Source organism: Aspergillus affinis, assembly GCF_023601865.1.
Source record: "Aspergillus affinis strain CMG 70 chromosome Unknown NODE_96_length_144280_cov_85_325291, whole genome shotgun sequence".
NCBI lineage: Eukaryota > Fungi > Ascomycota > Eurotiomycetes > Eurotiales > Aspergillaceae > Aspergillus > Aspergillus affinis.
Genome location: NW_026515877.1, coordinates 115,079 through 138,280, shown reverse-complemented (window position 1 = coordinate 138,280; position 23,202 = coordinate 115,079). Strand labels below are relative to the sequence as shown.

The following is a 23,202-nucleotide window of genomic DNA, read 5'->3' as shown; positions in this document are numbered from 1 at the left end:
GATCCCTTTTCTTATACTCCTCCAAGTTTATCCTCAAAATCTTCTGAACCGCCCAGTATGGGCTGGGTAGGAGTGGTCACGCTTATTGCCACCGCTTGTTTCGTGCTTTACAAATATCCCCCTGCGTCTTGGACGCCGGATGCCCCCTCGCCCCAGCCGAGATCGACACCCGAAGACGAGCAGAAGCCGCCTGTCATCCAGGAGGAGACGAAGCATCCAGAACCACAACCGAAGCCCGTAGAGGCAGACGACACCAGCGCGGAAGAATCACAGTCGACACCGAAGGCGTCGGCATCGAGTGCGCCCGCCCTCGAGGTCCCGACTTTCAGTCTCAACGCCGACGAGCCATCCTCGACCGCGCAGCCATCCTCCGACAGGAACCTCTCCCCCCAACAACAGCAACCTCAAAATGGATCGGCAAAGCCGCCTGTCGCAGTACCGATGATGGCACCGCCCAAGGACACCCTGATGCCCCCGCCAACGGCGCCCCTGCCGCGCCGTCAGCCCAACGCCTCCAGTTCCTCATTAATGCCTCCCCCTCCGCCGCCGCGATTGCGTCCCACCATGTCGCAGAACCAGCAGCAGCAGCAGCAGCAGCAGCAGCAGCCCCAAACCCAACCGTCCTTGGCCGTGCCAGGCCGACTCCCCCCACGTCCTACCGCCGGCTCCAACTCCCTCCGCCCGCCCCCTTCGGCTGCCTCCTCGATGCGCGGCCCCCTTCCCAACCGTTCGCCAAACAGCCTCGCCCCGGTCAAACTCACCGCGAAGCCGGCCCCCTCGTCCAAACGAGCCGTCCTCGAACCGGGTTACTCGCCGCTCGACTGGGCGGCCCTCACCTCCAACCCGAAGAACAACCTGCGCGGAGCGAATCTCCCTCCGCATTTGATCCGCGTGACGCCGTCGCAACTCAAGACGCAGAACGGTCGCAAGGGGTTCGATGCCTGGACATCGTACCAGGGCAAGGTCTACAATATCACGCCGTATATACCGTTCCATCCCGGAGGGAAGGGCGAGCTGCTTCGCGGTGCGGGGAAGGACTCGGCGAAGTTGTTCTTCGAAGTTCATCCGTGGGTGAACTGGGATGCTATTCTTGGGGAGTGCCTCGTTGGGATATTGGTTTCGGAGAATGACGAGGGGAGCGAGAATCAGCTTGATGCGATGGATTGATATTTTCGTCATCACATACCCCCCGCATCTACATGGGCCAGGGTGATTGATTGACTGGTAATAGCGTATAGATTTGCACACAAGACAGACCTTATATGTACATTAGACATGATAGACTTTCTTATATTGGACTGAAAGAGAGAAAGTGATACCCTCTGGTATGCCGTACAAGATCAATACCTACTTATCTCTCTGCTCTTCGTTATATCTTATCATAACACATGCATCATCCACTCTCCCATCAAACTTGAACCCGGGTGGAAACTCTACAATTCATCCTGGACCTTGGCCTTCTCCTCTTCTTCCTCCTCATCCGCATCCTCGTTCTTCACCAACTCCGTCTCAAAGATCAACGTCGAACCACCAGGGATCGGGCCGATGCCACGATCTCCGTATCCGTACTCGGGTGGAATCGTCAGCGTGCGCTTCTCACCGACACACATATCCAGGAGTCCTTGGTCCCATCTAATCAAACAAAATCATTAGCATATACGTAATACATTCATTCATTCATTCATCCATCCCAGCCTAACCAATCCCTCCCCTCTCATTTTCAGCGCCTCCATAAAGAGTGCATAAAATAAAAGACGGGGAGCAGCATAAACCAAAACAAAGGTAACGCGAAAGGAAAAGAAAAGGGGGGAAACAAACCCCTTAATAACCCTCCCGGCACCCAAAATAAACCGCAAAGGCGAGTTCCGCTTATAGCTGGCATCGAACTCGGAGCCGTCGGCAGCCAGGGTACCGCGGTAGTGCATCTGGATGGTATCGTGTTTCTTGGTTTTGCGGGTGCAGTCGACCTTGTGGGTTGTTTCGATGCCGAGTTCCGCGGCGGCGGTGAGGGTGGTGAGGGCGAGGAGGAGGGTGGGGAGGAGTTTCATTTTGATTGAGGAGTTTGGGTTCGATTGATTGGTGATTGAGGTGAGATGGGGATCAAAGGTGGTAAGGTAAGGTAGATAAAGTAGTAGGTACGGAGCAGTGGTGAAGCTTACGGAGGTGGAAACTGGAGAAGAGGAGATTGGTTTGAGTAACGTGGTGGATTCGTTCGGAGGTTAGCTTGCTGTGGGGCTGGAGTTATCTCCGTCTTGGCGGTTCATCAGTTCGTTTGCGGAACTACTCATACAGTTATACTACTAAGGTAGTGCTACCTTGCCTACTGGGCAGTCAGGGTAGGTTAGACGCAACGGTAAGGGCAAGAATTGATGATACTGTTCTTCTCTTTTTTTTTTGTGTCTCCTCAAAATGGCATCATTCTTGTCTGTTATAAATACATTACCCGAACACCACACTCTACAATCATGATTATCCAACCCGGTAAAGGAACAGCCATCCAATCAACAAGGCCAGAACTTATTGGGACGTTCATCCAATACGTCGGATCCGGAAAGCTGAAGGGCCAAAAAGTTCTTATCACCGATGGAGAGTACGCGTCTTCCTTCCCGTCTTGTCCAGCTGCTACATCAATACAGAATGTCTAAAGCTGATACTGATGGTATAGTTCCGGAATTGGCCGCACCGTCGCAATCCTCATGGCGAAAGAAGGTGCCGATATCACGATTGCGCACGCCCCCGAGAAGACCGAAGAGGCCGAAGACACGAAGAGATTGATAGAATCAGAAGATCGGGTCTGTCTTCTCGTGCCGGGGGACTTGTCGAAACGGGAATATTGTCGGAGGGCTGTAGACGCACATATGCATAGGTCAGTGACGTGCTTGCTATGAGATCGCTGGTCAGACATGAGACTATGAAGCTGACTCTTGACTTAGGTTTGCAAAGCTAAACGTTCTAGTGAATAATGCATCCAGACAAAACCTGTACCGGGACCTGTCACAGCTTGTCCACGACCGGATAGGACCAATCTTCCAAGGCAATGCCGTCCAGATGATTGCCATGGCGAAATATGCGCTGCCGTTTATGTCGAGGGGCGATTCGTGAGTTTATAGATACAGATACATAAATCGTGATAGCTGCCTATGAATGAGTCACCCAAAGTTAACGTTGCCATCTTAGCATCATCAACACCACCTCCGTCGTTGACGTCCGCGGTGCAGATTCCATGGCCGATTATGCGGCCACAAAAGGTGCCATTTTTGGTTTTACGCGGTCATTAGCGCCGCAATTGATTCCGAAGGGTATCAAAGTTAACTGTGTCGCGTAAGTCGATTTGATTGGATTTGATAGCAGGAGACAATTGGGCTTATTGGATTCGGTAGACCTGGGGTTATATACAAGCCCGTACAAAGAAGAACTGAGATGGAGGGTTGGAGATCGTCTAATTTTCTCGTTCGAATCGTTGAACCGAGTGAGGTTGCAACTAGTTGCGTCTTTTTGGCTAGCGAGAAGGCTTCGCTTTATTGTGAGTTTTGTTATGATCGCTTCGGTGATGATCTTGGTCTGAGGCTTTGCTGACTTGTTATGTAGCGGGATATATGTTTCCTTTGAGTGGGTAGGACATGTATGAGGAGAAAGAGAGAGAGAGAGAGAGAGAGAGAGAGAGAGACTTGAAACATGAAGAACGCAAAATAAGGCTCTTATAACATGACCACAAAGCAGGCACTACCTACAGATGTAATCAAAGATATGTACAATTAACTGCAGCGGAAAACCCATGCCATCCTTGATAGCAAATTATCAATACAAAAGCCACGGCCTAGCCTGGGAGAGAGCTTTGTCCCATCCCGCTTCGTTCGTCCAGATGCCGATACTTTCAACCTCATCTTTGCCTAGCTTGAGATCGTTGTATAGGTGCTGGAGATTTATTAGAGCGTGAGAGCAGTAACCAACACAGCACCATTATCTTTCACTCAAAAAAAAAAAAAAGCCATATATAAGATAGGACCACTTACGGGAAACAACCCCTCCTTGGGACGCGGTCCGCATACATTGCCCTCAGGCGATTCCCAGCGAATATGTGGCGCTACACGAGAGTAGGGGATTCGAAGGATGTAGATGAGAGGTTCATCTTGGAAAAAGAACTTGAGCGTATTGGGCACTTGGAACGCCGTGGAGAGGTGGATGAATTTCGACTTCTCGTCGATCTCGCTGACCGGCAGTCGGTCCGGTAGCGGCTCTCGCACCGGGGACGTGGACGGTATGATTTTGTAGACGAAGGCGGGTTCGGCGTCTGTCATTTTTCCGTTTCTTTTTTTCTTTTCTATTGTCCTGTTTCCAACGCGATCGAATAGAAGCTTGTCGCGGTTGAATATTGAAAATTAAGATTGCGATAGATAGAGGGGCACGACCGGAAGATGGTGTGGGGCTTGCTCCTCGGTGGTTACGCTACCTTACATAACGGGGCGCTAAGTTCCTATAATTACCCTACTTGTATATTGTAGGTTAGCACGTTACCTGGGAATTCGTCATGGATCTTATTTGTGCCTTTTTGAGAACCGCAGGCTCCCCGGTAATTGGGATCAATAACCAATTGAAAAAATATATCGAGGGAAGCATGGGGGTGGCGCAATCCTCGTGCCATCTTGAACCTTGGGGTGTAGAGATCTATTGGCGGAACCGGAATCGATCGAGATGGGTTGACTCATGGACTTCTAGATGTTCTTTCAACTCGCAATATACATTAGATAGTTATGATGAAATCGGCAGCATGAATCCATCCGCAAGACATACTGCGGTGTCAAATCCCGATTTGAGTGGGGCTTGAATCACAACGCCTTAACGTGGCATATTAAATATTTCGTGCTGTTATTATAGACCAAGCCGGCTGAAGATTATCGGCATTGCGTTCTGACAAAACTTAGGTAATCCCAGGCCCCAGGAGATAGAAGAAGAAGAAGAAGAAATATACATATGCCGACACAGAATATATCAGCGAATGCAGGTACAATTGATAGGTCTGCTTTGGCTGGGGACAGGCTTTATCCACGTTCTTCGACAGGAGGGGGCCGATAGTGGGTCAACGATCGTTGAGTAACCGATCAGTCCAGATTCACCTGCGATTTTGTATGCGCTCCCCGGAGAATGTGAAAAAAAAAAACCTGATATCTGCGGAAATGTTCAATGAGAGATGGAGCCTTGATCAATTTCCCTGTTCCTCGAATTCCAGAGCGACCGGGCCGACCGGGCATGGCAAGTGGCTGGAGCAATGATCGACGTCACGAGCAGGGCAGTCTGTGGCGCAGTCACCTGATGGACGGGACCATACCCGATCAGGAGATTTGTTTTCCCTGGGAGTGCCTTCCGATTTACTCTTGCTTTCTCCCCCCGCTCCGTTGCTACTACCACTTTCTCTCTCTTCCTCTCCCTCCCTCTCTCTCTCCTCCTTTCCCGTTTCTTTTCGATTGTCTCTCTGGAATTCTTGAGAAGGTGCGACCATCTGCGACCTGGATTACGTGAGTCTTTCAACCGCTTTGTTTTTCCTCAATTTCGTCCATCGTCCGTTTCTCATCCACCCTCCCTCCCGTCTCTAGGTCTCGTACCCGTTTCTATACCAACCCGAGTCTTTCCGCAGCCGAAGGGTCATGCCGCTGTTGGCCTCTTGATTTTCGCATTTCATTTTCATCGCATCATTCGGTCAAATTACTGCTTCGGTTGGCGAAGCAGGCATGCGGCCAATTGACCTCGACACTCCCATACCGTCGTTGGCATTCGTATCCTCACATCTAGAGTCGCACCCGTGATGTCCATCTCACCGGCCTCCCTTCGACGTACGCAGACGGATTTATCGACCGACACCTCGAGTCCGCTCCGTCATGGGTCGACAGCATCTATCAACTCCTCGATTTATTCCATCTCGTCGAATTCATTCGCACCAAGTCGCACAAGTACTGTTTCGTCAAATGCCTCGATGGGGTCTGTAACCGGCATGGGCCACAAGAGAGGTAGAAGCGAATACAATGCCATGGCTGGCGACAAGACACCCAGACCGAGCACCTCCAGTGCCGCAACGACGTATGAGAATATCCGCCGTTCCTTGCGACCACTGCAGCAGGCCCCAAATGCCTCTCCACCAGCCAGCAAGCCGTCAGCCTACCGGCATACGCGGAGTCAAACTGTCGACAACCCTCAGTACTGGAAAGAGAATCGCCCGCAGACCCTTGAATCGCGCCCGTCAAATCATACGGAGTTTCAATCTCTGAAGAAAGAGGATTTGTACACAGCGCAAACGCCTCCGACAACCAACCCACCCAAGACCTACTCTCCTCGACCAGCCTCACCCCTCACGCCGACTCAATCTAAGGCGCAACATTCGCATAGCCAGTCGAATCCACCCGTTTTCAAAACGGCCTTATCTGCTCCGGAGCTGGAGATCTTTCAGAAATCATCCACTGGTCACCTGCGAAACTTGTCGAAATTTGCCCAGTCCGGCGAAACCGAGGAGTTTGCCCTTGACAGTCATACCCCATCGGTCGTTGGCTTACAAGGACGACGACGCTTAAAGCGCACGGATTCGGTATCTGTCAGTCATGGCCCGGCTGCGACAGCAAAGAAGAATGCGTCGGCATGGACGGCTGGAAACTGGATGGATCAGCAACGACAGTTCCTACAGGCGTACGAGTATCTTTGCCATATCGGAGAGGCCAAGGAATGGATCGAAGAAGTGATCCAAAAACAGATCCCGCCCATCGTTCAGCTTGAGGAGGCTCTCCGGGATGGAGTGACGCTCGCAGAGGTCGTCCAGGCGATGTACCCGAACCGCAACTTTCGAATATTCAGGCACACGAGGCTGCAGTATCGCCATTCGGACAACATTGCTCTGTTTTTCCGTCTACTGGACGAGATCGAGCTGCCCGAACTTTTTCGATTCGAATTGATCGATCTGTACGAGAAGAAAAACATACCCAAAGTCATCCACTGCATCCATGCGCTATCGTGGCTCCTGTTTAAGAAGGGGCTTGTCGAGTTCCGAATAGGTAATCTCGTTGGCCAGCTAGAATTCGAGCACCATGAGCTAGAGCAAATGCAGAAGGGTCTGGACAAGGCGGGTGTGAGCATGCCCAGTTTTTCGGGTATGGCGGCCAACTTCGGCGCTGAGCCTGAGCCAGAACCCGAGCCTGAGCCTGAATCTGAGGAGGATCGAATCCACCGAGAATTAGGCGAAAACGAGGGGGCGATCACAGAATTTCAAGCGCAGCTCAGGGGGGCAATGCTCCGACTACAGCTTGGGAATTTGATGAACGACCTATGGGACTTTGAACCGTTGTTGATTGAACTCCAAGCGCGCCTTCGCGGCGACTGGGCTCGCCAGGTCATCCAATATCGTCTGGATATGCGAAAATTTGCAGTCAATCTCCAAGCGAGTTGCAGGGGCTTCATCGTGCGCTCTCGCCAGAAAGGGGACATGGAAAGCTACCAAGCCCAAGAGTTCGATGTACTACAGCTACAATCAATCATCAGAGCTTCTAAGGCCAGATCCCAAGTTAACTATCTGCGAAGCCAGATGCGAAAAGGGGAATCCGGCGTGAAACGCTTCCAGGCCGCTATTCGAGGTGCTTTGCAGCGCAAGGAGATGGGCGACCTATACGCCGATCTGGAGGACGCAGAGGGCGGAATTCAATTACTGCAAGCGGCAACTAGAGGATCCCTTCAACGCCAACGGTTCTCACAGCAATACGATGCGACTCGATCTGCCGAAGAGAGTGTGAAACACCTGCAGGCTTTCATACGGGGTAACTTCCTCCGCAAACAAATGAGCGCGCAATACGAGAAGTTCGACGACGCCCAGCGCAACGCGGAGCTCCTGCAAGCATTCATTCGAGGGATGCTGACCCGCAGCTCTGTCACGCATACACTGGACATGCTTTCCAAAGACACCCCATCAATCCTTGCGATCCAAGCCGGGGCAAGAGCTTTGGCCGTTCGAAAGCAACAAGCTCAGCTAGCAGAAGCACTCTCAAAGACGGAGAATCAATGTATCGATCTACAGGCTGCTGTGCGTGGAGGCGCTCTTAGGGAGCGTCTCGAGCATCTCCGATCTCAGTTGTCCGAGCACGTGCCATCAATTGTCGACCTTCAAAGCATGCTCCGGGCACAGGCTCTCCGTACGCACTTGGACGAGCAGGCAGAAGCCCTGGAGAGCGAGAGCGCCAATATTCTCGACCTGCAGTCAATGGCTCGAGGAATGCTCTTAAGGCGACGCCTAGAAGCTGATGCCGATGCTTTGCAACAGGAGGAACTCACAATTATCGACCTACAGGCTCTTGCAAGAGCCGCAATTCTGCGGATTGAAGTGGGCGGAATACTTGAGGACCTGGAAGACTGCGAAGATGAAATCAGTCAGCTCCAGGCACAGATCCGAGCAATGCTCGTCCGCGTTGATGTTGGGCAAGATTTGGCCGACCTGGCTGCTGAGGAAGATGTCATCACTGATCTCCAAGCGCACATCCGGGGACACCTTGTTCGGTTCAAGTTTGAAGAGAAGAGACGCTATTACCGAGCCAACATGGAGAAGGTTATCAAGGCACAAAGCTTTATAAGAGGCAGGATACAGGGCCAAGCGTACAAGAGCCTGACAAGTGGCAAAAACCCACCGGTTGGAACGGTCAAAGGCTTTGTTCATCTCCTCAATGATAGCGAGTTCGACTTCGACGAAGAAATTGAATTCGAACGCATGAGAAAGGTGGTCGTTCAACAGGTTCGGCAAAACGAACTGGCGGAGCAATACATCAGCCAACTCGATATCAAGATTGCCCTACTAGTGAAAAACAAGATTACACTCGATGAAGTTGTGAAGCATCAGAGGCATTTCGGCGGCCATGTTGGCAGCCTTCTGCCAAACCGTGAAATCTCCTCAAAGGACCCCTTCGACCTGAAGGCCCTGAACAAGACGTCACGAAGAAAGTTGGACCAATACCAGGTGCTGTTCTTCCTTCTGCAAACGCAATCTCAATATCTTGCCAAGCTCTTCCGAAGGTTGCGTGAGCAGAACACGGCAGAGAAGGAGTATGAGCGGATTCGACACTTGATGATGGGACTCTTCGGATACTCTCAGAAGAGACGCGAGGAATACTACCTGATCAAGCTTCTGGCGCGTTCTGCCAGGGAGGAGATTGAAAGCTTCGATTCATTGCACGAGTACCTGCGCTGCAACTCCTTCTGGAACAAACTCTTCGCATCGTACATCAAATCGCCGCGGGATCGGAAGTTCATGCGTGATGTTCTGGGCACCGTGGTGCGGGAGAATGTAATCGACAACCCGGAGTTGGACCTGGAGAGCGACCCAATGCAGATCTATCGATCTGCTATGAATGACGAAGAGCTCCGAACAGGCAAGAAAAGCCGTCGCCGCCCGGACATCCCCCGCGAAGAAGCGATCAGAGACCCCGAGACCAGGGCGACCTTTATCCAGCACTTGCAGGACCTTCGTGACATTGCTGATCAATTCTTTGCTGCCTTCGAGGAGCTTCTATACCGCATGCCCTTCGGTATTCGCTACATCGCAAAGGAAATGTACGAGGGCCTTCTCGCCCGATTCTCTAAAGAAGACCCTGGCTTTATCCTGCAGACTGCGGGCCACTGGGTGTGGAGAAACTACTTCCAGCCCGCTTTGGTGGAACCTGAGAAGTTTGGTGTGGTCGATCGCGGTCTTACCCAGGAGCAGAAGCGGAATTTGTCGGAGATCGCAAAGGTGATTGCTCAGGTTGCATCCGGAAGACTATTCGGTACAGAGAATGTCTATCTCCAGCCATTGAATAGTTACATCGGAGACTCGATCCAACGACTAGGTCAAATATGGGGCGACAGTAAGTAGCAGTTCAATGTACGATTTGCAAAGGAGAGACGCTAACAAACATCGCAGTGGTCACTGTGCAAGACGCCGAGGCCTATTTTGATATCGACGAGTTCAACGACCTTTACGCCAAGACGAAACCAACTCTATACATTAAAATGTCTGATATCTTCTCGATTCATCAGCTTGTTGCTTCGGAAATTCATTATATCTGCCCGAACCCCGACGATATTCTGAAAGAGATCATGCGCGATCTCGGCAATGTCAAATCCAACGAGAACGAGCTGATGAGTGTTAACTCCTCGGAGATCAATCTCACGTTGAACCCCAAACTTGCGCAGACCGAAGGTAATACCGACCCAAATATCGCTCACTTTCAAGGCCAGAAAACTGACTATATTACAGATCCGGAGGCGGATATCAAGGCCCTATTCATGGAAACTAAGCGATGCGTGCTCTACATCATCCGAGTTCAAACGGGCGCCAACCTCATGGAGATCATGGTGAAACCCCCGACGGAAGAAGACGAGGAAAAATGGATGACGCTGGTACGCGATGAACTCAGCGCAAATAACACGCGCCAAAGTGCATACTCCGACGCCAACACTATGGTCGACATCGCGTCTATGAGCTACGCGGAGTTGAAACGAACGGCCCTCGAGAACATCCTCCACCTTGAACAAAGCAGTAGAATTCGCCGGGACAACTACTACCAAGATCTTCTCAATGCCATCGCCATCGATATCCGAACGAAGCATCGTCGACGGATTCAGCGACAGCGCGAACTGGAAAGCACTCGCCTCACAATGACTCGACTGAATGACCAAGCTGCTTGGCTGGACCAACAGCTCAAAACATACAACGACTATATTGAACAGGCAATGGTGACGCTGCAGAACAAGAAGGGCAAGAAACGTTTCCTTATGCCCTTTACCAAACAATGGGATCACCAGCGCGAGCTCCAGAAGTCTGGAAAGGTCTTCAAGTTTGGTTCTTACAAGTATTCAGCTCGCAACTTGGCAGACAAGGGCGTCCTGGTGCACTGGAAGGGGTACACTGAACGTCAATGGGACCGAGTTGATCTGACCATCTCCAGCAACGAAGTCGGAGTTTTCACCCTTGATGGAAGTAGTGGTCCAATGATGGTTCCCGGAGCCAATGCTCAGGTGCCGCTGGACGATCTGCTCCAGGCCCAGTTCAACAACATGCAGTTCTTGGACTTCTTCGAGGGACAGTTACGAGTCAACGTCAATCTTTTCCTCCATCTCATCATGAGGAAATTCTATAATGAATGATTGCCTTTCAGGTTTGACGACGGGATTTTAAGGTGTTTATCTGTTTACTTGTCTTTGTTTTATTTTCGCCCCCTATGCGGTGTGTCTCTTCCATATTTCCTCTCTATTCTCCTTTTTTTTCTCATGGTGCACACACTCATTCAGGACATACTCCTTTATTTTATGATATGTCAGGCAGAGAAATCGTACCCGACATGATGTATCACCTGGCACATGCGGGATTTCAATGCCTTGATTGTTTACGCTTCGGACTACCCCTTTGTTACGTTTTGCACGCTTTGATTTTGATGACATGATTACCCTGCATGCTTGCGACTTTGTTCTTTACTGCTATTTTTCTTTCTTGTGATGATTTAGACGATTCATGTATGTATGTATCGAATAGTATTGTTTAGTACATGGTGTCGTCCTGGCAATGATAGTTTTGATTCTCCCATGGAACCAAGTAGGCGTCCGTAGTGCGTGAATTTGCGAAAGTGATTATAGTCTGTTATGTTGTCATAGGACCAACCTAATTAAAACCAGAGGCCATGCGATGGGAATAAATGAATTAATTAACATGACGTTTCGCAGCAGGTTCAGGGGCTGCTGCCACGTGACCACCGCCTCTTGGAGCCCAACGGCGATGCCAGCTGGATCGATTGTTTCCCTCGACTCTCCCGCTCGTCTTCCCCATTGCGCTCGCTCGTGCCCTGTCGGCCTGTCTTTGTCCTTGATCCAATTGACAGCGTGAGGATATTCTTGGTTGTGCTCACAGCGCCATGGATTTCAACAGTCTCAAAGACCAGGTCAGCAACCTGACCTTGTATGACCTCAAGGCGGGTGTCCGCAAGGTGCAGAATGGTGAGTTCCCAGCTTTCCCCTCCACGGGCATTCTTTGACCTGCTCGGGGCTCTAACTGACTTATCTGCAGCTGTCATGAACTACACTGAGATGGAAACTAAGGTTCGTCGCCACATCCTTTCGTTCCGCGTCCTCCGAGTCCTCCGAGTTCTTGATGCGTTGCGGGGGGATTACTTGTCTTCGATGTCTTGGTCGCTCATCTTCAATAGGTCCGAGAAGCTACCAATAACGAACCATGGGGTGCCTCGACCACTTTGATGCAGGAAATCGCCAACGGAACTCACAGCTAGTCAGTTTTCGTCACCTCCCCTCCCCCCCCTCGAGATGTTTGTTTCGTCGCGTGGCGTAGGAAGACCGGGCGCTGATTGAGCTTCACAGCCAACTACTCAACGAGATCATGCCTTTGATTTACAAGCGTTTCACAGACAAGACCGCGGAGGAATGGCGACAGATTTACAAGGTATCTTTCTACTTGTCGGTCACCGGTTATTTAAGGGAAGCTTGCTAACGCTTTCGCGCCAAACCCGATAGGGCCTTCAATTGCTGGAATTCCTGGTGAAGAACGGATCGGAACGAGTGGTTGACGACGCGCGGTCGCACATGTCTTTGCTTCGCATGCTCCGTCAATTCCATTATATCGACCAGAACGGGAAGGATCAGGGAATCAACGTGCGCAACCGGTCGTCGGAGTTGGTCAAGCTGCTCGGGGATGTCGATCTCATCCGCACCGAACGCAAGAAGGCCAGGGCCAATCGCAACAAGTTCGGCGGTTTCGAGGGCGGCGCGTCCGTCGGCGGAGGATTCTCGGGCTCGAGCGGACGATACGGAGGCTTTGGCAGTGAGAGCATGTCCTTCGGCGGATATAGCGGGGGCGTGTTCGGCGACGGCGGCGGGTTCGGAGGTGCCTCGAGTGATTTCCAGGACACCGCGGCGCGCCACGGCAACCGGTTCGACGAATATGACGAATATGATGAAGGAGGCGCCGCCCCGGCTGCTCGTCCCAGCCCTCCGCGTGCTGCTGCTCCCCGACGAGAGGCCAAACAGCCGGAACCCCCGAAAGCAGCGCCACCGCAGGCGGATCTCTTCGACTTCGGTGACGACGAGGTTGTCACTTCGGCTCCTACGACGTCGACTGCGGCTGGCAAACAACCCGCGACCGGCGGCAGCAATGGCTTGGATATTCTGGACTCCAAACCCATCGATGATGACGACTTTGACGATTTCCAGTCCGCAACCCCCGCGCCCCAGCCGCCAGCGTCGTCGAACCAGTTCGGCATCCCGCCTCCCGCCTCTACCGCCAGCACAACCTCGAGCACTCAGTTCGCGGCCCCCAAGCCGGTCTCGGGGACTCAAGGGTCGAACCTGAACGGACTGGTCGGATTCACCTCAATGACCCCTACTCCCACCTCCAGCACGATGGCCTCCCCCACGCTGTCGCAGAGCTCCCTGATGCAGCCCGCCCAGCAGCAGAAGCCCGCCCAGCCCAAGCCCATTGGCTTCCAGGCCGCCACCCCCAACTACTTCACTTCCGTCCACGCCAACAACAACACGGCCCAGTCTCCCTCCACCCTCGGCCACCGACCCGGCGTGCCGTCCACCTCCTCTTTCAGCTCCGCCACCGCTCCCTCCACCGCTGCCAAGCCCGCCGCGTCCAAGTCCTCCGGCGGCGACGCCTTCGGCTCCCTGTGGTCCAACGCCAGTGCCACCGCAGGAATCCAGAAGTCCTCGTCCAACGCCAGCAAGGGACCCAACCTGGCCAGCATGGCCAAGGAAAAAGCCAGCGCCGGCATCTGGGGCGCCCCGGCCTCGTCCCCTCGAGCTTCTCAGGCTCCTCAGACTCAGAAGCCCGGGGGTTCTGCATTTGATGACTTGTTGGGTTGATTTTTTTTTCTAGCTTGTTGTATCTTTATGCCTTTTTATTCTACTTCTACTCCATCTGCTTCAATTTCAAATCTCGTCTGATGCTTTATACTCCCACTTTCATCTTCTTCATCTCCTTTCTCATCTCTCTCTCTCTCTCTCTCTCTCTCTCTCTCTCTTTTTCTCTGCCTTGATATTTGCCTTTCTCTTTCTCTTTGCTTTTGCCTTTTCTCGTTCTGGCTTGATCTCTTGGGAACATCAAAATTAACATATGGACTCGTTCTCACTTGCCAATTCCATGTCACGTCATCCCATCTTTCCTTCCTATATTTCATTTGCTCTTCCTTTCCCCTCTTTTCTTTCTATTAAGAAAAACAAGCATCTATGAATAGGACCAGAGGACAGGACGGCAAGAACTATAGGCTAGGTATGGTATGGTTGGTAGGATGGGATAAAAAGAAAGAAACCAATACAAATAAACGACAAACATACATACAATAGGTATGAATGTACCTATTTAGCACGCAGGCAAAAAGCAAACAGGCAGAAAAGCAAACAGAGCCACCAAAACAAAAGCCCGAATAACGAATACGAAATACCACTTTCTGTTTTATCTGAATGGACCTTGTTTTAGTTTCTAGATTCTGGTTGGTTGAGGTGTTTTGCTGAGCTACGGTACATACATACATATCTACCTATCCACTACCTAATATAGGGATGTCGTTTGCTTTAGTTGTAGATCTGTAAGTATGTAGGTATCTAGACAGGTGTGAACGCCGACCTGTAAATGGACAATGGGTTTGATCATTTAGCTATACCATTCATGACTTTCCTACTTCATGTAGGGTATGTGGATATGTATGTAGATAGAATGATAGGAACAAGTGAAAAGAAAAGACAAGCCTTTAAACCATACACCACGACCAGAGATCTAAGATGAAAGGTATATAGATAATAGAAATATAATATAATATAGATCGAAGATCAATCATCTAAGTAATGCAACGAAGAAAAAGAAAATAAAAAAATGCGACGCCGACGCTGAAGAGTACATAAAACGAAAAAGAAAGAGACATGCGAAAGAACTTCAAAAACAAAACCAAATGGCATGGCAGAGCAGAAAAAAATGACAAGCATTTCAGGAGAGGCAAGAAACAGCGTATTTACAGGGGGAAGAAATTCCCACCACATATTTCATAATATAATAAGGTCAGGTTAAGTCAGGTCAAATCAGACGAACCGGTCATAGGTAACCGTGTTGAGTGACTGGTCACCCCACCCCCATCCGATTTTTCTCCTTTACTATTCCGATGCCTAAGCTTGAGCGAGTCGCTAGCACTCCCATGCTAGGGGAATCAAGGCAAAGATAAGATAGAACTGTCATCAGGACGGGACTGGAGGATCAGAATCATGAAACTCTATCGTATCATGGATGATGATATGTAAGTAATGTGTGAATGTATGTGTGATGTGATATGCATGCGAGAAAGAAAAGAAAGAAAAAGCAGGACGATTCTCCTTCCCAATCATATGAAATGGTGGATATCAGATGATATTCATTTCACCATTTTCAGGTATATTCCAATCAAAATTCAAGTGCGAAGTTCAAATCCCGTTCCGACCTGGGGACGGGAATAAAGAAATAGTAGAGGTTGAGGCGGGGGTGAAGATGCTAAGACGATCATGATGGTGAAGATGGTAATGAGACTGATAAGTTAAAGAGTAATAGAACGATTTGAGATGTTGCAAGAGGTGGCATTGAGGACATAAAAAAGGACCAGGACAATCTCATGACTTCGTGACATCCTCTGATTTCTTCTCTGAGACTGGTTCCGTTGCCGAGGCCCCTTGTTGGGATGGGGATTGGAGGGTATGTGATGTGTTCGAATCCGAGTCCCCACCCGTGGTGACCGTCTGACCATCCTGTTTTGCCTGCCCATTGGTGGTGACTTGTGTCGACTCGTTGCCGGACCTCAGTGCATTCTGGTCGTCTTGAGTGGGTGTGATGGCTTGCTGGGAGTCGGTTGAATCCGGGCTGACGTGTTGCGTGTGGTTTCCAGTCAATTCGGCGTCGGACTCGCCGTTCAGCGACGTCAACCCTCCCTCGATGTCTCGAAGTAACCGGACAAATTCCTCCGGCACCAGGCCGCTCTCGCCGGTTTTGGGATCCTCGGCAACCAACCAGCCCTGGCCGTGTCGGTATGAGACAAAGATCACCTGGCCCTCCGTGAGGGGAAGTTCATTTTCGTGCTCCCGAGTGAAATCGAACAGGGCAACGGCCTTCCCATGCATCTCCTCATCGGGGCATCCTACGGCGAATTGGAAATCTCGAGAGTATCGGTTTCCTCCATAATCCTCCTCCGACTCGAATGAGTCCGGCTCATAGCCCTGGTATCCTTCGTAGGCACCGGCGTGCGAATATCGGCTCTCGGAGGCCGGGTACGTAACATATTCACCCCCGGGCCCATCGTCGGCTGCATCCTCATCATTCACATAGTACGTCTCACTGCCATCTGCGTTCATACTGACAAACGTTCCGCGTTCCGGGCCGCCGAAATAGTCCATGTCGCCCTGATCACTGGGATTCCTGCTCTTATGTCCGTTCAAATCCGTCCCGGTCGACTTGTTCTTTCGGTGTCGAGGCGTTGTGAATACCGGACTGTGCAAGTCTTCATCTTCGCTGTATGGAGGCCCGTCGCCGAACGACATCGCAGGGAGTTGCTGATGCCCATAGCTATGGTCGGTACTCCACGGTCCGGTTGACCACTGCCCACGCGACGTGTCCCATGGAGCCGGGGGGTCTGACAGACGTCGGTGCTCGCTCACCGGAGAGGACATTCCCGAAGCACGTGGTGGCAACGGGCCATAGTGGAGCGGATGAATCGAAGGGTATGCGAAATCTCGAACGAGAGAGTACGACAAGCTGGAGTGGAAGATGGGGAAGACGTGCGATCCCGGACGCGATCGGTTTTGGGAGGCGAGAGAGATGTTGGATTGCGTGGAAAGCCGGTCTTTCGCATACGACGATCGCTGTCGAATTGGCGGCTGCGGCTTCACGGTGCCATCGGTAATTATAGGAGGCAAAACCGCGAGACTCTGCGAGGGATCCTGCTGCGACGAGAGTGGCGAGGTGGTCGAAGTCATGGTGGTCGTCATGGATGTGTTTCCCACAAGGTGTGAGAGCGATGAAGAGAAAGAGACACAGAGAGAAATGCGACGGTCGCGTGTCAGGAAGTTTTTGAGTCAGGCAATGTCAAAAGCTGACAACCAGGGAGGTTCACGATCGAAAGAAAAGAAAAGAAAAAGGTGCTACGTCCTAGTTTGGCATTGCGAGGCCATCCACCCACAAACTCTACTAGACGTGAAACCGGGGGAACGAAAGCTTGATGTCAACAAGCAATATCCAGCCAAGCGAATTTCCTCCACAGGTTGAAGGGATGAGCAGTGTGAAACGACGGCGATGCAAGCATGCGACCCAAGCTTGGAGGGGCACCTGGCGGACTCCTTGCGTTGCAAAGCACGATCCGAACGGGGTGGTCGGGATGTGTTGTTGGAGGCTGCGCTACGGGAAAGACAGCCCGAATCCAGGGACAACCGCGGCCAGCGAAGATCCGAATGGAAATAACTAAACACCAGAGAAGCGAGGTGGCCTCAATGGGGTTTTGTCGGCAAGTTGCTGCACGAAGCGACGACGATCAATGATAGGTGATAGGTAAGGTGCGGCTATCGATCGCAGACCGAACTCTTTATACGCTTCGGGAGGGTTCGAGACAAGAGAATTGTCACCAATGAATGAGGAACAATCCAGCTGAAGAAAAGAAAAGACGAAAGCCCAGGAAAATTCCGAATAGGCGACGGAGTGAGATTAGACAAGTCGTGTGGGTGGCCAATGATGGAGAGGATGGCGCGCTTGAGAATGAGAGAGAGAGACAAGAGTTCGAGGTGGTCGAGGGTAGACGGGGAATTCTAATAATAGCAAAATTAATTAGATAAAATTAAAAAGTAACAAGGCGCCAGTGAGTGTCAGAGAAAGTGGATTACCAAAGGCGGCACTACTGAGGAGAGCGAGGGCAAATGGGAGGGGGGACACGAGAGGAAGAAAATTGAAAGAGGGGGCGGGCATCAATCGGAGTGCATGACACTACCTGCAGGAGAAGTAGGTAGGACCTGGACTGGACTGTGGAGGGGGGAAGAAGGAGAGAGGGAGAGAGGAAGAGGGAGAGGGAGGAAGAGAGCGAGCGATAGCTGAGCGTACAGTGAGAGTACAGAGTACGGAGAACACAATAATAGTAGGCACAAGTAGTAGTAGTAATGAGGGTAAGAGCGAGGAAAGGCGTGCCGGAGATTACTTACAGTGTGAAGACAAACTGAAGCGTTAAGGATCAACGAGGCGCAGTCGGCAGGTGGAGCTCGGTCAGGTCTTGCTGTTCTCAACCCTGACTATTCGCTGATTGTAAGCGCACAGCAGATGCAGGGACGCGAGGTAATCTGAGAGCGCGAGACTGGAGAGATCGTGAGCAGCAAAGGGAAATGGGGGAGAAGACCGAGAAGTGCATCACCATCTCGTGCCTTCTTTTCTCGGCCACTTTTCCCTGACTGCACGTGATCTCCACGCGCGGCCTAGCGTGTTTCACCTGCTGATGCCTGGCGCCGTGCCTTTGCGGCCTGAGACTGGCCCTTGCGTTGCTAAAGTCCGGGGCTGGCTAGTACTCTATTACGGTACAGTAGATTCTATATTTACGATGGCACTCTCAATAATAATCAATAGACAGTGCTTCCATTTCCTCGCTATGCTATGCACGTGTCCTAAATAACACGATAAACAATAATAATAAAAATTAAATCATATTTTGCAAAACCAACACCACTAACACATTGAACCCCAGGACTGCATGACCCTAACATGAATGCAGAAGAAAGAATGAACGGCGCATCTCTTGGCTGGCAGAAAGTCTTTTTTTCGAAATGAAGGCAATTCCAAATCTAGGTGCAGCTATGTCTCCAATGCAAGGGGTATGTGGATGTGTATGCATCATTAATGCGATCCCGAGCAACCACTGGGATGGACAGTCTTCTTCATCGTCATGAATGTAGTCACCGTGACCTTGTCGGGCACTGTTGAACTGATACTGGGCTGCACGAAGACTGCAGGTACCGAAGAGTCGCTGGTATCATCATCACCACCGGCACTCTCATCGCCATTCTCGTCTTGATCAGGGTCGTCACGGGTTCCGGTCGGTGCTGAGAATGAAGTTACCAGAGTGACGGATCCCACCGCGTCTTGCGAGGTGCTGCTTGCATCCTCATCCTCATCCTCATCCTCATCCTGATTCTGATCATCTTGAGACCCGGTCGGCGTTGGCGATGGAGCCGAAGTGGCTGACTTCATGCCCGTGCCTTGCGAAGTGCTGGTTGCGCCTTTGCCCCCGTCGTCAATAGGAACGTCGAAACTAGCGCCCATCGTTCCGATGAAGCGGGCCTTGACGGCAGCGCTATTCAAGGATTGACCGTCGGCGTACTTGACAGGCATGTGCTGCTGCGTATTAGGCTTGCTGACCACGTCAACATCCATGCAAGTCGTGTAAATCTCTTGCTTTCCGGCAGGCAAGCTCGGATCGACGCCCTGAGCAGTCGGCCAGTCCCAGACCCAGTAGAGGGTGTAGGGCTTGTCCGAGGGAAGATTCTGCGGCAGCTTGATATCCTGCTGACACCACAGATCGGCGCCCATCAACTGATCCGCCTGGTGGGGAAAGTGATTCTGGCGCTCCTTGGAGATGGCACCGCCGTTGATCTGATAGCACTGGCCGTCGTCGAAGTCCTGGGTGGACAGCAACACGCCGCGCTTGTCGCCGCCGGAGCCGTCCTTGTTCCAGACCTTGTGGATAGCTTCCAGTTGATCATTGTCCTTGGGGTTGGTGGTGCCATAGACATACACCGTCCCGCGGTTCTTGGGCTTACCGGCCTGCGTCTCGGGCAGGGTCACATGGCCGTTTTCCTGGTATCGAAGAGCGACGGGGTCTCCCGCGGCTGCCTGCAGTCGGGGATTTCCCGGACTCTGGACTTGTTTCTTCTGCGAGTTCATGCACATGTCACCCTTGACGGTCGTGTTTGAGGCACCCGTCGACGTGAGTATATGGGTCATAGTGCCATCGTTGAAGTTGGGCGCGGTACGAGGGACATTTCCGCGCGGATAGCCTGGAGACCCGATGAAGGTTCCGTTGGGTGCAATGACCATGAGCTGTTCAACCCAAGTATGGGCGCTCGAGGTCACGGCCAAGAGAAGCAGGAGCATCAGCCCCGATGCATTGGACTTCGTCATTTTGGTGTGTGGATTTTGCGTGTCCTGTTTTGGTTTGAATTTGGAGAATAAAACCGACCAGCGGAGTATAAAAGAATGGGAATTGAAGTTTTTGTGTCTTGAAGTCTTCAGTCAAGTCAGTAAAACTGGATTTGTGTGGAGGCAGTAGGAAGAGAGATAATGAGAGACAGACATGGACTTATATAAACATAACGGCGTCAGCAAGCTTCCTGACTATCTCCAGTATATCGTCTTTGTTTTGCGGATGGTGCCAGCACCAGTCAGTGTGGGGAGCTAAAGGCAGGGAAGTTCAGATAATCAACAATGAAAATTTAAAAACGAGAGCGGAATCTTCAACGACGGAAAGAAAGAGAGTGCTTCGGAGGGAAGAATCCTTTTGTGACCGCCAGGGTCCTTTTTGATATTTTTTGGTTTACTCTTCTTCCCTCGAGGAGACAACCCGCCAGTTTTAAACCCGATGAATCGAGACGCATTGCGATGGTCTATCTGCAAGATTGGGTATTTCGAGTGAATAGACGAAACACGCTTATAGAAGCAGGGTCAATAGAGGAAAATAGAATGTCTCGCGAGACGCTAAGTCAATGTAGGTGAATAGAGCAGATCTAAAAACAGAGGCTGTCAGCCAATCACTTGTAGACTGAACGTCATAGTCCAAGCACCTTCTGCGTCCAGAAGTGTTACGGATACAGATCAGTCGATCACCCCCTATCTCTTAGCCGGGTTAGACCGTTAGAGACCCTGGTGAAGCTGCCAATGATGAGAGGGAAGAGTACCGGAGGCTCTGGCATAGAGCCGGTCCAGAGCTCTAAGGGACATCCCAGATTGCAATCCATCAATCAGGGCGACCTGCAGGATCCCGCCGTCTGCAAATAGCAACGGCGCCTACGAGTTTCAGACAAAAGCTCTTCAATAAGTTAGGCGTCAATGATAGCTCTAATGTTGCAGCAAGACATGCCATCCCGGTCAGGCAGCTCACCGATTGGTCCTAGCAATGTCCAGCTTAAGCGCTGTCGGCCGCATGGAGAGAGATCTGGCAGACAGCGCCGAGACAGCGGTAGATCGAGTCTTCACCGTCCGGGGCCTGTTTGAGGTGAAGAAATCGGAACCCCGTCAATCAAGCTCATGATCAAATTTAGAAATTAAGATGACCATGGTCCACGGAGGTTGGGCAATCAGGCGCCCGAAGTATAGCGGCGAAACACTGGAGCCCCACGCTCTTGACAGACACGGCGCCAATCGACACAGCAGCAGTTTACAGTAGGTCGCGCTCCGTCTTCAAGTGAAGAGGAATGACTCAAGGGAGGAAAGCCATACAAATTGACAAACTAAAAATAAAAGTGGAATTAATCTGGGACTCAATCCGATTTTAGTATGGATGTACCAATAAAAGTACGGAGTAAGAAACTCTCCGGGCCTTTGCCATATGCTTAACGGTGCGAGTATAGTTTTGGATGAGGTCAGAGAGGAGATTTCATGGTTCTCGAGTTCGGAAAGATTCAGACTCCAGAAAACAAGAAAGAAAAAACAAAAAGAGAGCGAGAAAAAAAAAGATGTCAATCGAAGGGCAGGAATCACCCTCAAGACAGACCTACCGAGGACGGAGTACAGTTTCTTGGGAATGTCGCTTGGCGCCGACAAAGAATCTCCACCACGAGTCGCTTGCTGGGTCACTCGCCAGAGCTCGGAACGGATCCATTCTGAGTTCGCAGGTTTCCGTATTGTAGTCGAAATGCAAATTATATTGTCCACCCGCACCACAATCGCCCCGAGCGAATCCAACCTTCTTTGTGCGGCCGCTTCTTCAGCCCAAAGTTCGGCCGTGCGTCATTTTCAGAGCTCCCTCGACCGGACCAAACTCACATGGCATTAAGCTAATTTACCCTCAGATGATGACGCAAATTGTAAGTTCATCTTCATCGTGATTGGCGCCGACTCGCCGGTTTTGTTCGTGATGGCGAAGAAGGCGGCCAGGATTCGGTTTCTCGTCAAAGGTGCGATTAGGAATCGAACTGAAAACACGAACTATTTTACCTTGAGGGCCCCCGTCCAGGCAAAGTCTTCCGAAGCGAGACACGAAGACCGAGCAGAATGGAGACTCTTGACCGGCGATGGGAGATTGATTAGATGAAAGGTGGGTTTGGGCAGCGTTATCTCCGATGAATCACCGCTGTTCAGTGGCTCCCCGAAGCCCACTTAACAAAAACATACGGAGTGCGTCCCACCGGGGCTCGGAAGACGAGGGAAATACCTGCCATTCAGCGTGCAGAATCCAGTTTGTCGCGAATAGGTCAAACTGATCGGCTCGAATGGGAATGGGACGAGGGGCAAGAAAACATGGTACTCACTGGAGCTGGTTACATAAAAGACCAGGAACTGTCTGTTACTGCTCCGTAACTGACTGCTACCTACTCCGTACCTCGTAGTCCCGCCGAGAAGCTCTGATAGCTGATTGGTCTGTGAGCTCTCGAGCATGCCGATAGTCGAATTATGACCGGATGCTGCCATCTTTAGCCGTGTCGGGGGCTCAGAAATTCCTCTTGCCTTTCTGGTTAATTGGTGCGAAGACGCCATGGACCGGCTTTGGTAGCTCTGTCTCGTTGGAAAAGTTTCCAGACAACCCTCAAAGCTAGACCAACATGCCGTTGGATCCAGAGAGAGGAAGCGGTGAGGATTTCCCCCCTACGCCGTGCATTGGTATGGGTGCGACGTGTTGGACCAACGATCCATGTAAGGCGGATAACGATGATGTCTGTTGAGTTTGCGATCTGATCTCATGCACCCAACGTCTGCATTCTGCATCCATAGTTTTCGAGAAAGTCTTCATGCATGGAGCCCCAACGAGTTAGATATGATCCTTTAAGACATGCTAATGGCATCAACGGGGGACAACTCTCGTTGAGATGAACATTGCATTGCCACTGGTATCCCTTGTTTTTTTCACCTGCCTTCTGGTTCTGCCCTAGGGTGCTTGTAACGGAGTATCCCTTGTTTCCTATTCTGCTATCTCCCAAAATTAGTCTCGAAAGCGGAGCATT

At 51.2% G+C, this 23,202-nt stretch overlaps 8 protein-coding genes across 8 annotated transcripts; 4 read left to right on the top strand and 4 right to left on the bottom strand.

Annotated features, from left to right (window-relative positions):
* Nucleotides 1–57: 57 nt before the first annotated feature.
* Nucleotides 58–1,167, top strand: KD926_011477 (uncharacterized protein; the record flags this gene model as incomplete). Its single annotated transcript, XM_053103763.1, has 1 exon — nt 58–1,167. One exon carries the CDS (start codon nt 58–60, stop codon nt 1,165–1,167), a length of 1,110 nt encoding a protein of 369 aa, XP_052952935.1.
* Nucleotides 1,168–1,433: 266 nt separating this feature from the next.
* On the bottom strand, nt 1,434–2,048 carry fkbp3 (peptidylprolyl isomerase family protein FPR2; the record flags this gene model as incomplete). The annotated part of the gene is made up of 2 exons (XM_053103762.1): nt 1,434–1,632; nt 1,819–2,048. 2 exons carry the CDS (start codon nt 2,046–2,048, stop codon nt 1,434–1,436), a joined length of 429 nt encoding a protein of 142 aa, XP_052952934.1.
* Nucleotides 2,049–2,465: 417 nt separating this feature from the next.
* Nucleotides 2,466–3,617, top strand: KD926_011475 (oxidoreductase, short-chain dehydrogenase/reductase family; the record flags this gene model as incomplete). Its single annotated transcript, XM_053103760.1, has 6 exons — nt 2,466–2,590; nt 2,666–2,866; nt 2,934–3,098; nt 3,178–3,321; nt 3,381–3,523; nt 3,589–3,617. 6 exons carry the CDS (start codon nt 2,466–2,468, stop codon nt 3,615–3,617), a joined length of 807 nt encoding a protein of 268 aa, XP_052952933.1.
* Nucleotides 3,618–3,798: 181 nt separating this feature from the next.
* On the bottom strand, nt 3,799–4,298 carry KD926_011474 (DUF952 domain-containing protein; the record flags this gene model as incomplete). Its single annotated transcript, XM_053103759.1, has 2 exons — nt 3,799–3,915; nt 4,014–4,298. The coding sequence occupies 2 exons, from the start codon at nt 4,296–4,298 to the stop codon at nt 3,799–3,801; spliced, it is 402 nt and encodes a 133-aa protein (XP_052952932.1).
* Nucleotides 4,299–5,800: 1,502 nt separating this feature from the next.
* On the top strand, nt 5,801–11,145 carry KD926_011473 (putative Ras GTPase activating protein; the record flags this gene model as incomplete). The annotated part of the gene is made up of 3 exons (XM_053103758.1): nt 5,801–9,863; nt 9,920–10,198; nt 10,256–11,145. 3 exons carry the CDS (start codon nt 5,801–5,803, stop codon nt 11,143–11,145), a joined length of 5,232 nt encoding a protein of 1,743 aa, XP_052952931.1.
* A 761-nt stretch (nt 11,146–11,906) lies between these two features.
* On the top strand, nt 11,907–13,869 carry KD926_011472 (ENTH domain-containing protein; the record flags this gene model as incomplete). Its single annotated transcript, XM_053103757.1, has 5 exons — nt 11,907–11,988; nt 12,059–12,090; nt 12,198–12,277; nt 12,367–12,448; nt 12,520–13,869. 5 exons carry the CDS (start codon nt 11,907–11,909, stop codon nt 13,867–13,869), a joined length of 1,626 nt encoding a protein of 541 aa, XP_052952930.1.
* A 1,767-nt stretch (nt 13,870–15,636) lies between these two features.
* Nucleotides 15,637–17,004, bottom strand: KD926_011471 (adaptor protein NBP2; the record flags this gene model as incomplete). The annotated part of the gene is made up of 1 exon (XM_053103756.1): nt 15,637–17,004. One exon carries the CDS (start codon nt 17,002–17,004, stop codon nt 15,637–15,639), a length of 1,368 nt encoding a protein of 455 aa, XP_052952929.1.
* A 1,879-nt stretch (nt 17,005–18,883) lies between these two features.
* Nucleotides 18,884–20,167, bottom strand: KD926_011470 (uncharacterized protein; the record flags this gene model as incomplete). The annotated part of the gene is made up of 1 exon (XM_053103755.1): nt 18,884–20,167. One exon carries the CDS (start codon nt 20,165–20,167, stop codon nt 18,884–18,886), a length of 1,284 nt encoding a protein of 427 aa, XP_052952928.1.
* Nucleotides 20,168–23,202: the final 3,035 nt, after the last annotated feature.